Raw genomic sequence first — 14,498 nt, 5'->3', positions numbered from 1 at the left:
AGGCATGAATAAAGGCTGCTAGAGCGAGCAATCCAATCACAGGGACGTATGGAGGCCCCGCAGCAACGCGGACACTCCTGCTGCCGCTGGTCAGGAGGCGCCCAAAGCTTGCCTGGTCATTATTCTGTGACGCTTCCCGCAGCGTTGCCCGGAGTTTACTGTCCCAGCCTGCTTTTGCATCTTGTATCTCCCGCCTATATGCAGCCCTTGTTGCCCTAATCTCTCTGCAGTTTCTGTTTTTGATAGCTTTAACCCCTTCAGTGCCCATGACGAGCTGGACTCGTCATGGGCCGCGGTTGCGCTGTGCCCATGACGAGTCCAGCTCGTCATAGACCCCGCCCGCTAATGCAACGGCCGGCACAGGGCGGGGAAAGGGGCGGGCACTGAAGGGGTTAAATAAACTATCTTTGGCTTTCCTGCTGGAATCATTTAACCATCCAGTGATTTTATTCTTATTTCTTGAGCTTGTGATTTTAAATACGAAAATGTCCCCAAGTCAATTAATATGTTTAGCATGTTCCATGATGATCATTTCACTGCCCCCTCCTCCCCCACCCCCCTCAAGTTTTCGTACATGAACTCCATATGTTTCGCTAAGGTCGAATATAGTTCAGGCAACATCAGGAGAGCGATTAATAGCCTTCCATTTTACATTCCTGCAGTTGTTGGTAGCCTTCAGCTGTTGGTCATATCTTTCAGAGGGTGGAGCGGGGGTAAGTATTAAAAGGCTGTGGGCGTGAAGTGTTAAAGGTTCATGATCACTCTCATTCCTTGTAATCACCACCATATCCACCATTTGTTCCCCTAATCTAACATCCACTAACACATAATCAATATAGCCTATATACGACCCACGCCCGAATGTAGGAAAAGGTGTATCGGAGTTCAAGCGACCCTTGCAGGCCTGTAGGCCGAAGGGATATCCAGCACCTGTAGGGCAGCCCTAGAAACAGATTTTGCAGCTCCAGAAAACTCCAGAATGGATCCTCCTCATAGGATAGATCCTACACTATTGCATTGGGCTCGAAGGCAAGGTTGAAATCACCGATAGCAGTTGTACAGTGAGAGCCTTGGAGACCCGCCAGGATATTATTGAGTGCATGCAAAATTGGAGACTCACAATTCTTCCCTGTGCTTCTGTTATATGTGCAGTTAATTAGCACTATTGGAGCACCTTTACAAGGGGAAAAAACTAGCCCTTGGCTATCTCCGCATTCCAAGGACAGGAGATGATACACTCGCCCATGCAAGGAGGCCACCCGATGGCCGACCGGCCATCGATCCACTGGCTGGATCCCAGTAGCTCTTATAGCCACACCTGTGAATTGGGTTTATAACCCATGTCTCTTGGAAGAGACAAAACTGGTGTTTGTCTGTGAATTTCCCCCATGTTAGATTATGTGTGATCTAATACCCGCAATATTCAAACTTAAGAGACCAACCAGGTTGAGGGATTCACTACGGAACTGGCCTCGATTTGCGGGCTTCTAGAGGATGGAACCAGTGAAGGTTCTCTAGGTTCCTCACAGTCACACTCCCCCACCAGAATTGTATCTCCAGGCAGAGAAACGCAGCTATCTGTGTCAGTGGTGAATGACTCCAGCAGTCTATCATGTGGACTGTTATAAAATTTACCAGAATTAATATGTGTTAAGAGTCATTGGGCTTAGTTGCCTAACAGACTGCCTAGGGGACAAAGAAACCTTAGAATTCAAGGGGCCATTTTTACTGAGTCAGTCAATCTCAGTCAAGAGAGAGTGGTCATTACATTGCAGCGGTAAATCCCTTTTGCTGTTCTCTCTATTGAGGTTCCTAAAGTGTACACTTCTCCTCATCTGGAAATGGAGGAGCAATTTGGGTGTTCAGGGATGGATAAAAGAAGATCAGCGGGCGGAGAACTGTGCCAGATTGCGTGTTACCAACTGCGTGATAATTTAACAATAATTGTTGGACGATGGAAACAGTATTAAAATTTACAACCACACAGTTTCCTGGGAAACACTTCAGGGAAGCATATACATCAACATGCTAGATGCCATGGAGTGCGAGAAGTTAGTATGCAAACTTAGCCAGTGAAGTGTTTTATTATTCAGCTGGGTCTGTGTGGATGACTCAGTAGTATTTGCAGACAGGCCTGGTACATTAGTTATTAGTGCCACTTATGGGCGTGCTTCAGGCGGAAAATCTAATACTATGGGATGCCCTGGGGGTTTGAGATTGCCCCTCCCATCTTTGTTTGATCCCTCCCTTTCTAACTCTTTTCTACCCTCCGTTGGGCAAGGCCGAACAGCCTCTTGGGAATACGGGGATTTGTGCACCTGCACTAGAGGAGGGGCATTATGTATAGAATGTCACCCCCACCACCTCTCCCCTTCCCTAGCTTGACTTCATTGATTTTCCCTTCAAGGGATCTTCTAATTGATTGCCGAACCCCACCCGTTAATTCCTCGATCAACTCCATTTGTTTTGCTATCTCTATAGACCCACTAGCCTGGTCATCAATAATATCTTTCCCTTCACTAAGCGTACCATTATCCTGTGAACAAAGAATGGCTAACCTATTTTCACATAAAGCGTCCAGATCTACTAACGTCACTTTATTCTTTCTAACCAGCAGTTCCAATAATCAGGGTTTGGCTTGAAGAAGATTAGCTAGGAGATAAAATCAAAGTCTTTTTCTTAGTGAACATGTCTGGGACTCTCTTCTTAGACATTTTTAGGTCTCGCCTGAGCCAGCGCATGCGCTGGTCTGGCAAGATATTTAGTAAGTGGGCTTCAAAAATCCGACCACATGCTTTTGCTTGTGGCCTAAAGCTTGCGGTTACGCGTGCGGTTACGCGCACAGGCGTCATCTGGCTTTCCGTCATGGCTCATTAAGCGCATCGCTCGTGGGCACCCTTACAGCGCGCTAATCACTTTCATTTCCATGCTCCTCCACCCCCTGCTCTCACTACAAATGCAATGTTGCGCTTTAAACAGTGCCACACCGTGCATTGCGATACTTATTCCTTCTGCCATTTTACATCCTCTTTCTACATTCAGACAAAAGTGGCATCTGCTAGCACTCACTGTTCTTCGTGTCTGCTATTCCACTATTGTTGTTTTCTACATTTATAAAGACAGACGTTCTTTCGGTGTCTAGCTCATCTTGGATTTCCACATGACCAAAACGTGTTGTTTTCCTTTGATGATGTCATGTGAGTCACGGGCTCAGCACAAGTTGTCACACGCTCTTGTTTCCTGGTTTCCACTAATTGGCCACCAGGCTTTTATTGTGTTCAGCCTTTTACTTAAGAGGCGCCCCACTGCAGAAGACTTTCCAAACAAAACACGCTCTCCTTGCTTTACCTTAGAGTAAAGCTATTAATGGGATGTGACCGTGCCCAGAGGAAGGTTAGAGCAGATTATGTGCACAGCATTTCCTTTTAGCTGGTCCGCCACACACTTCCGAGTACAGAGTCCCCGATTTGTTCTCGGTCACAATACTCAGAGCGCGCGCCCGTGTCCTGGTGCAGCCCGCCTGTCTGGGCCTTACTGAGAAGCACGAAATGGCTGTGTGTGTTTCTTCCAAGTAATCATCACACAACACAACTCCGCACCCACGTGCTCTCATTGTTCTCTTGCAGGAACAGCCAACTGTCCCCAATCACTAGAATTCTATCCGTTCAATGGATTCTATTGTCGCAAACATAACAGATGTGTATATTTCAATTCACACGTATAATGGAAAATACTTTTTGAAAAGTTAGAAATTAAACAACAAATCAATGCTTGCATAGTGAATACAATACTTCAATTGAGCAATATCTGTAGTGAAATCTGTCAGAGTCCAGCTGTAATGGGGCCTATAGTCCACATTCCATTACATACAATTCGTATCAAGTCAATAGAAACAAGCATTTGCAATGCAATAGGTCTCGCATTTGCGAGAGTTTAAGCTATTTGCATTGTAAGTGACAATTCCTTTTATTTATGTTTTAAAAACCAACACATAAATAAACAGCATTGTCATTTGCCAGTGTGCCAATATCCACCTTGTAGCGTTTCTCATTACGAATGCTCTGGTTGTGTTAATAATGAAGACTTGTATGAATCAACGCAGTCAAATATATCATATATTCCTTTCCGCTTTCTGGCTTATTCACCACTACATACTGGAAGTCATCCACCTCCATCCATATCAGAGCTCCCCATCCCCTTTCTCCTCCAGCGAGTCTTAACCCTCATGATCGTATGGTTTGACAACCTGAAGCGTCCTTTCAGCCTACACTCTAGAAGTTAGTTGATAATTATCAGACCGTTTTCATATAATTATTTTGGTTTTTGTGACACATTGGCTATTCTGATAATGTGTTGCATGGCTAAACACTTATAAGGTCCCAAAGGCGAGACCTATTGGCTATGCCAATGCTTGTTTTCTTTGTAGAGAACTGCTGTGAGCTGGATGGAGCAGCTGTATTCAAATCATTGAATTAATGTATTATTTCCTCTATTCCTCTTAAAGGCCATCAATTCTATCCATAAGACAATCCCCTCCTACTGAACTAATGCCTTTTTATACAGTGAGGGGCCCAGTTATCACCGCCGAGGCCTTTCTCTATCCCATCACAGAGTCTTGTAAGTATAAGCAGGAGATAAAGACAAAGAAAATGCTTCCCTGCCTGCACTCAGTCTGTTATAACACATGGAGGACCAAACAAGGTAAAGGAGAACACAGCACCATAATATTCTGTACCTTAAAGCAAGATGTTCGAAGGGTGGCCCATCCCAGCATCCTCTGGACTGTGACGGGCGCTGCAAGAGCAGTGAAGGCGCTTTATAGTGCTAATCTGGTTTTGGGCGGTAGGGACTGTAGGCTCCTCCTCCAGCCGCCTTCAGGAGCAGGGGACACGTAGTCCCGCCATGAACAGCACAACCACAAGTGAAGGCACTAGGGCATACTTCAACCAGGACGGTAAGGGAGATACAGACTTACTCAACTCAAGAATCATTCCTGCGCCTCACAGGCAATTTGGTACTTCTCAGAACCAATCCAAAATTCATTTCCAAGGTTCCCTCGGATCACCTCAAGGAACCTATCGTATTTCGAGCTTTTTTCCCGAATCCAACATCACCAGATGACAGTCTAGTCATGTGCTAGTTAACAAAAGATATCAAAAATTCTACTTACATTGCACTTAACAACTCAGGACAACTGAGCAACTGTTGGTCTCATATGAACACTTAAAAGAATGCTCCAGTCACAAAAGCAACCATCGCCGGATGGATTTCAGCTGCAATCGAGTCCTGCCACTCATAGCGAAAACCAGGGCACATTCAACCAGGGCAGTTTCCACCACAACTTCTTTGTTTGCAGGAGTGTCTCTGCAAGAATCACGTCCAGCTGTAACTTGGAAGAGTGTGCATATATTCATGCAGCATTATTGCCTGGAATTGGCACAGTGCAGTGATACAGCGGTTGGACAGGTTTGATTACGGCACTTACCTCAATAAGGGGAGCCTTTTTGGTTCTATGTATTTGCTTATGTATTTATACAAATTTATATATATGATATATATGGCTGTGTGTGTTTGTGTGTGTGTGTGTGTGTGTGTGTATATATATATATATATATATATATATATATATATATATTGTGTGTTTGCACTTATTAATATATATATAGTGATAGAATGCTGCTACTCCAGTTTCTTCTCCCCACCATGACAGGAATCAAGCTTTACCACAAGCATGGATTAAGTATTTTATTTGGATGTTCTCACTGATAGTGCATACAAACGCGACAGTCAACACATACAAACCGACTGCATACAAACAGGGGACAGTCGTATTTTTAAAACATTGCATTTAATATGTTATGTATATATATTTTTACCCACTCGCCACTATTTGTGCTAGGTATACAAATACAGTGACTGCTGGCTATTCTGATTCAAGCAAATGAATCTATGAAAGATCCAATACTGGAGAAGGAAATAAGTTACTTCCCTGTAACTATAGTTCTCCAGTATTGGTATCTTTCATAGATTCACATGCGACCCCCCCCCCCTCACTTGAGAAGATCCCCTTATAGCTCAGGATTATTTTATTCCCACTTGTGTTTGAAAATCTGACGATTTAGCCTCTTTTGGGAATGTTCTAGATGGTGCTGTCGCATCATTAGCTAACGTTTGATCCTTTTTTTTTTTAAAACAAACCGACATATATAGGCTATTAAAGTGATTGCTCGACAACGGGGAATGATCCAAGCATGTGAATCTATGAAAGATACCAGTACGTATATGTGCTGATCTAAGTGCAATGCATTCTTTTTCTAGTTTCCCTGTTGCCTGCTGCTCAGCCAGTGTGTGTGATGGAATGGAATGTTGAGGAGTGCCTGGCCTGGGAGAGTGTGAGTTGGAGGGATCGGGCTGAGCAGTAGAATGCTGCTCCTGGTGGGGCAAATACTTTACCTTATAACCGGCTATCTTCTTCAATAAATCCATATCATATGATCTGATTTATATGATCATAGGTTATATGATAACCTACTAAGGAACTATCCCTATTAGCAACACTCACTATGTGAAACTGTTCTCTTGAGGCTGATAACAAGATCAGCGGATTTTATATCGGAGATGAAAGGCTACCTTTAAGTTGAGGCGATAATTCATAAACATACAGGCATCCCCATATTACCTCTGTGCTAATCCCAAAGAGACTAAATTGGCCACTTATCTCACACATATGCATTTCCAAAGAGGATTGAACAGTTACTAGTTAACAAAATCCTGAAATAAATATTCAGTAGCACTTCCTACTATCATCCTTGCTACCCGACTTTTCCTGTGGTTATTGTCTGATGTCTAGAATGAGATGCTTTCTTGCAGGGGTAAAACCGATGGCCATGAATTGGTCACGTCCTTTCTTCTACAACACTTCTCAGTGAGATAGTACTTTAGTTAAAAGAGTAACCTTGTTATTTCAATATTAGCAAGTTAATCTCAACTAAATAAAACTGTAAAATTCACCTATCTACTGAAAACATGTACAAAAAACCTGAATGGATCTATGAAAGCTTACCAAAGAACAGGCTTTGTTCTCCCTATTGGCTTGATCTTAATTTTCTTTCACAAGCATCATATCATAATCTGTGAGCCATCCCTTCCTTATGTGAAACCTTAATGCTTCCATCTTCTTTTTTCATCCAGCAGCTGAAGAAAGCAGGAACGTGAAAATGAAAGCCAACTACTCGGTTGGAGGCTCTGAGAAACCAGCCCACAGAGAGGTGCAGGGAAGAGCCAGAGTGAAGGATGTAAAGAACACAGAGGAAGGAACACACGCCAGAGGTTATTTGTGGTCAGAAGGTAATGAAGAACCGAGAGCAGAGGCAATGACTCAATGTGACAGTGTTTATGTGCTTCCAGAACATTGCAAAATCGAGCCCGGGACTTCCAACATTCAAAGATCCGATAAAAACAAGGATTTTGAAAGCAGTATGTGGAACGCAAACCTTCTCGCAGTGCACCCAAACGCACAGATCAGTGTTGCGCCACACATATTCCCTGAACAGGAGTCATCTTTTAAAACAAGATGGAAACTTACCAGGCATGAGAGGGCAGCTTTGTTAGAGAGGCCTTTCATTTGTACAGTTTGTGGTAACAGCTTCAGCCGGCGGCACCATCTTACACAACACCAAAGAACTCACACGGGTGAGAGACCGTACCAGTGTACCGATTGCAAGAAACGGTTCAGTATGAAAGGAAACCTCAATAGGCACCGGATAATGCACATGGTGGCGTCCCAAAAACGTCAACCTCAAGGCTCCATCTATGTCAAGAGTCCAAAAAAGGCTACTTTAAGATGCCATTCCCCAGAAGAGACCAAAGAAACCTGTCTCAGTGGACCACCCCTCTGAAGATGGAAGATGCCAGCCTGAAGGCCCCATCCCTCTGAAGATGCAAGGTGCCAGCCTGAAGGCACCACGCCTCTGAAGATGAAAGGTGCCAGCCTGAAGGCACCACGCCTCTGAAGATGAAAGGTGCCAGCCTGAAGGCACCACCCCTCTGAAGATGAAAGGTGCCAGTGTGAAGGCACCATCCCTGTGACGATGCAAAAGAAGCTACCCCCAAGGCGTTCTCCTTGTGGAGATGAGAAAGAGGCCATCCTCGAGTCACTAATACTGCAGAGAGCACATGTCAAGAAGTGAATACAGTAGCTGACAATATCAATTAAAATAATGTGAAAAGGTTTTTTACCAGAAAAACCGGAATGGTCACATATCACTGCCTTAAGACTATTTTCAGGAAATAATCATGGTCTTTACAGACATACAATAACCTGAAAGTAGGCCTCAAACAAGAACTTGAAGTGAAATTGAAAACCTAATATGAGTACCTTATCCCATGCCTTGACTCTACTTAGGCTCTTTAATATTATGACTTGTGTAAAGTGCTGTCTGACTGAAACACGGAGAAGGGGTATATTATCTTGTACTTGATGTAAATATTTCTCTAAAAAGAATATGTAAATGTTTTATTTATCAAAACGTGTCCAAACAGAAGCCCTCTCCACATCTTTACTTACATCCCCATTCAGAAGGTACTATGTGTGAGTGAGGCTTCCTTATAATTGCATGTCTGACAGACAATCCCACAATGAAAACACAGGTATCCTTAATCAAACTTCAGTTTTTTCCTACTGCCCTAATCAATTATATTTAATGTCCTTTCTCGTTGGCAAGAGGCTGACACCACACGTGTGATGTTTCAGAAAGCTGGAGTCCTGTAACACTGTCAAAGTAAAGTTAATACTTCAAGTGATCACAGCGTTGGATGCCTCTTGTGACATGGGTGGCTTGGTGTACACATCAGATTACAGGTTGTTCTTGATGTTTGGTAGCTGGTAATGTTTTTGGCATGGTATGGCAGCGCATGGCTTGGATTTGGAGGTGTAAAATTAGCATCATTCAGTCACTCTATGCGCTTTGAACTTTGTGCTTTGCTGTCTGGAAACATCGAGTGAAGCACACAGCGAGTGTATCCCTCAAAATACAGTGCCTGACCTGCTGAACAATGAAATGCTAAGTATGGTGATTGGTGTAGTATTGAATGGCCTGAAAGATTGTAATTTGGAGTGACCGAATGGGAGTAAAGGACATGTTGATACTCTTTTTTCCCCATCTTAGATTAAAGAGGGCCCATCGTCCCAGGCACATGTTACTGTGTCTTGGCATTTAGTGACATGTGGGATTGTTGAATGCTCACTTGACATTGTGAGGTTAGAGTTCACCTCTCAGTTCCTTTCCAACTGGTTGAGTAAAGAGAGTCTGAGATCTTCCCTTGGAAAAAAAAGTGTTGAATGTTCTTAGAAAGAAACTATATAAGAAGGCAGGACGCGCAAACACTGCTCGACAGAAGAAGGAGTGAAGGGATAGTGGATAAATGTTCTTACAAAGGAGTACAAAGGTGATTCCATAGATAAGAAGGCAAATACATTAAACTATCAGGAAAAAAAAGCTAAACATGCAATTATGCTCACCAAAATTGTGCCTGAGCAGGTTGGCAGAAATGGCAATGCCCTCTCACTTGCAGGACAGCTGAGAAGCACTTCCTGGGACTCCTGGAGGGTCTGTGGTGTAAATAAACCTGCAATCAGAAAATACCCTCAAAGATTATTTCATCTGCAAAAGCTAAGATAAGAGAGAAGATTGACATTGAGTCACACCCATCACCTGGCTTTTGTTTAAATATTCTCCAGAAGGGACCAGCCACAAAACACATCCTGGGCTCTGGACCTGCTACATCTCTTCCCACAGCGCACAGGTCCATGCTGGTGTGACCTGTATCTGGTCGCGTTTAGGGCTATTTCAGGGAATAATAGAAATACGTAACAAGGGTTGATGTTGTATTGGAACATAACAAAAACACTGAGTGGATCCATATTGTCTGAGGTTTAACTATCTTCCTGCACCTATCGTACGAAGCACTCGAGGTGACAGGTCGAAGGTCACTGGGAAGAAAGAAAGTGGTGATGAAGGTCAGGATTCTCAAGAAGCTGATAATAGTGGTGCCAATGAAATCCTGGTTCCAGACTCCCAAACATGATCCGTGGACAAATGACCCAATGTTATGGTTCCTACGGTGTTTATATCTCCAAGGCAGGAGGGATGGTCGAATATTTTGGAGATTAGCTAGAGGATGGGAGTGAGGTTTATAGAGGTGTGATCCGGAGTCTGACATTTCAGGAACAAGAGTCTTTATTTGACAATAACTTCCAAGGGTTGTCCAACCTGAGGTGATCCTTCCAGTCCTTGAACCTTGCTGAACTGAATTGTAACTTAACATCACAGCAGTGTCTTTCTCTGGTTGAGCAGTTTCAAAGCCATCACACTGAAGATGTATGGGCAGATATATACATTCCCTCCTCCCACCATGAGCTTTTCCAGTGCCTATCAACGGAGAGTTAAAGGGGCGCCCCTGAGATGCACTGATGATAACCTTTGACTCTTAATTTAGTGATACAGGATGTAGTGTTCCCTAACAGTAATAGCATCCTGCTGTTGATTCCTCTCCATTGAAGACTAAGTCGGAGTTAGTGAGAGCCCAAAAGCAAATGTTTATTTCCTCACAGAAAAGAGAGTGATAAAGCGATAACTGGTTCTCTTAGGCTAAGTTAGAGTTTCTCATTATAGCCAAAGTAGTAAAATATTGGGCTGTCACCTCGAGTAGTACTAGACGTCCGTTTATTTAAACATTTGGTTTGATAAACTGTTTTACATACAATACATGACTTTACTTTTTTTTAATTTAAAAGGCCCCCACCTCTCCTCTAGGCCAGTAGAAACACATCCACTGCATAGGTTTTGTCCAAACATTTCATGTCTTAAACAAATCTTAGTACCTCGGCCCTTATCACAATCCCACATTTCATAGAAACAGGTTTTTAAAAAACTCAACATCCTAAAGATAAAATGTATAAACAATCTATTAAAATGTGCACTGGAGAACAGCGCATTCCTAACACACAATTACAAATCCCTTCCTCTGTCCATAACCTTAACTCTCCCACATGCCCTAAATAAACCAGATTCAAACCCACCCGAAATCTTAGAATTGCTGAACGCTTTACTGGGTCGGGTTCCTTAGAAAAGTAGGGAAAGGGCTAAGAGAAAGCCCAGGAGTCTCTTAATCAAACATTGGACCTCTTAGTCCTCAGATATTCCAAGTATCTGTCCCGGTATTCCAATACGTCCCCCTTTCCCTTACATTTTTTTTGATAGCTGCTACAGGTCTTCAATTTTACAACTCTGTATTTTAAACAAACCAGCCATCCTTACCAGCTGATCTCTTACCGGTCTTGCCCAACATAACTCACTAGTGCATATTTCTTTGGAATATAGAGCGGACACTTCTATATCACTCGCTGTTTTTAGTTTATGCCAAAGACGGAGGCAGAGGATGGAAGCGGTAATGTTCCAGGAATTCTACTTGCTTTCAAACCTAATCGCCTGGATCTTAAAGCATAAGGCGAGATCCAAGAGTTTTTTTTAAGACACATTCCTTCCAATTTCTCCCAATTATGCACAGATCTAAAGCCAAGAATCTTCTCCATAAAGCAATCGAGGGGGTACCCTTGCTTTATACGCTGCAATGACAGGGTCGAACGAGGGTCCTCCAAAATCTGTTTTAAATGTCTTCAGCCCTCCTACCATAGCTGAGACGCAGGTGCACCCCTGCTTTATACGCTGCAATGACAGGGTCGAACGAGGGTCCCCCAAAATCAGTGTTAAATGTCTTCAGCCCTCCTACCATAGCTGAGACGCAGGTGCACCCCTGCTTTATACGCTGCAATGACAGGGTCGAACGAGGGTCCTCCAAAATCAGTGTTAAATGTCTTCAGCCCACCTAACATAGCTGAGACGCGGGTGCACCCCTGCTTTATACGCTGCAATGACAGGTTCGAACGAGGGTCCTCCAAAATCTGTGTTAAATGTCTTCAGCCCACCTACCATAGCTGAGACGCGGGTGCACCCCTGCTTTATACGCTGCAATGACAGGTTCGAACGAGGGTCCTCCAAAATCAGTGTTAAATGTCTTCAGCCCACCTACCATAGCTGAGACGCGGGTGCACCCCTGCTTTATACGCTGCAATGACAGGGTCGAACGAGGGTCCTCCAAAATCAGTGTTAAATGTCTTCAGCCCACCTACCATAGCTGAGACGCGGGTGCACCCCTGCTTTATACGCTGCAATGACAGGTTCGAACGAGGGTCCTCCAAAATCAGTGTTAAATGTCTTCAGCCCTCCTACCATAGCTGAGACGCGGGTGCACCCCTGCTTTATACGCTGCAGTGACCGGGTCGAACGAGGGTCCTCAAAAATCTGTCTTAAATGTCTTCAGCCCACCTACCATAGCTGAGATGCGGGTGCACCCCTGCTTTATACGCCGCAATGACGGGGTCGAACGAGGGTCCTCAAAAATCTGTGTTAAATGTCTTCAGCCCACCTACCATAGCTGAGACGCGGGTGCACCCCTGCTTTATACACTGCAATGACAGGGTCGAACGAGGGTCCCCCAAAATCTGTGTTAAATGTCTTCAGCCCACCTACCATAGCTGAGACGCGGGTGCACCCCTGCTTTATACGCTGCAATGACAGGGTCGAACGAGGGTCCTCCAAAATCAGTGTTAAATGTCTTCAGCCCTCCTACCATAGCTGAGACGCGGGTGCACCCCTGCTTTATACGCTGCAATGACAGGTTCGAACGAGGGTCCTCCAAAATCAGTGTTAAATGTCTTCAGCCCTCCTACCATAGCTGAGACGCGGGTGCACCCCTGCTTTATACGCTGCAATGACAGGGTCGAACGAGGGTCCTCAAAAATCTGTGTTAAATGTCTTCAGCCCACCTACCATAGCTGAGATGCGGGTGCACCCCTGCTTTATACGCCGCAATGACAGGGTCGAACGAGGGTCCTCAAAAATCTGTGTTAAATGTCTTCAGCCCACCTACCATAGCTGAGACGCGGGTGCACCCCTGCTTTATACGCTGCAATGACAGGGTCGAACGAGGGTCCTCAAAAATCTGTGTTAAATGTCTTCAGCCCACCTACCATAGCTGAGATGCGGGTGCACCCCTGCTTTTTACGCTGCAATGACAGGGTCGAACGAGGGTCCCCCAAAATCTGTGGTAAATGTCTTCAGCCCACCTACCATAGCTGAGATGCGGGTGCACCCCTGCTTTATACACTGCAATGACAGGGTCGAACGAGGGTCCCCCAAAATCTGTGTTAAATGTCTTCAGCCCACCTACCATAGCTGAGACGCGGGTGCACCCCTGCTTTATACGCTGCAATGACAGGGTCGAACGAGGGTCCCCCAAAATCTGTGTTAAATGTCTTCAGCCCACCTACCATAGCTAACCCGCGGGTGCACCCCTGCTTTATACGCCGCAATGACAGGGTCGAACGAGGGTCCTCAAAAATCTGTTTTAAATGTCTTCAGCCCTCCTACCATAGCTGAGACGCAGGTGCACCCCTGCTTTATACGCTGCAATGACAGGTTCGAACGAGGGTCCCCCAAAATCTGTTTTAAATGTCTTCAGCCCTCCTACCATAGCTGAGACGCAGGTGCACCCCTGCTTTATACGCTGCAATGACAGGGTCGAACGAGGGTCCCCCAAAATCAGTGTTAAATGTCTTCAGCCCTCCTACCATAGCTGAGATGCAGGTGCACCCCTGCTTTATACGCTGCAATGACAGGGTCGAACGAGGGTCCTCCAAAATCAGTGTTAAATGTCTTCAGCCCACCTAACATAGCTGAGACGCGGGTGCACCCCTGCTTTATACGCTGCAATGACAGGTTCGAACGAGGGTCCTCCAAAATCTGTGTTAAATGTCTTCAGCCCACCTACCATAGCTGAGACGCGGGTGCACCCCTGCTTTATACGCTGCAATGACAGGTTCGAACGAGGGTCCTCCAAAATCAGTGTTAAATGTCTTCAGCCCACCTACCATAGCTGAGACGCGGGTGCACCCCTGCTTTATACGCTGCAATGACAGGGTCGAACGAGGGTCCTCCAAAATCAGTGTTAAATGTCTTCAGCCCTCCTACCATAGCTGAGACGCGGGTGCACCCCTGCTTTATACGCTGCAGTGACCGGGTCGAACGAGGGTCCTCAAAAATCTGTCTTAAATGTCTTCAGCCCACCTACCATAGCTGAGATGCGGGTGCACCCCTGCTTTATACGCCGCAATGACAGGGTCGAACGAGGGTCCTCAAAAATCTGTGTTAAATGTCTTCAGCCCACCTACCATAGCTGAGACGCGGGTGCACCCCTGCTTTATACACTGCAATGACAGGGTCGAACGAGGGTCCCCCAAAATCTGTGTTAAATGTCTTCAGCCCACCTACCATAGCTGAGACGCGGGTGCATCCCTGCTTTATACGCTGCAATGACAGGGTCGAACGAGGGTCCTCCAAAATCAGTGTTAAATGTCTTCAGCCCTCCTACCATAGCTG

General features: G+C 45.0%; 1 protein-coding gene across 4 annotated transcripts in view; it reads left to right on the top strand.

Annotated features, from left to right (window-relative positions):
• Positions 1-8,802, top strand: part of LOC146813541 (uncharacterized) — a 90,531-nt gene extending 81,729 nt beyond the window's left edge. For 2 of the 4 annotated variants that reach the window (XM_085620324.1, XM_085620322.1), the window contains one exon: positions 7,192-8,802. In XM_085620324.1, coding sequence (XP_085476450.1) covers positions 7,192-7,898 — 707 coding nt within the window. In that variant the 3' untranslated portion in view covers positions 7,899-8,802. The remainder of the gene's footprint in view (positions 1-7,191) is intronic. The other 2 variants (XM_085620325.1, XM_085620323.1) reach the window with 1 other exon arrangement.
• The last annotated feature ends 5,696 nt before the right edge of the window (positions 8,803-14,498 follow it).

The sequence above is a fragment of the Triturus cristatus genome, chromosome 7 (assembly GCF_964204655.1).
Source record: "Triturus cristatus chromosome 7, aTriCri1.1, whole genome shotgun sequence".
NCBI classification, from domain to species: Eukaryota; Metazoa; Chordata; class Amphibia; order Caudata; family Salamandridae; genus Triturus; species Triturus cristatus.
Note: the sequence above shows the minus strand (reverse complement) of the source record. Positions and strands in the feature narration are given on the sequence as shown.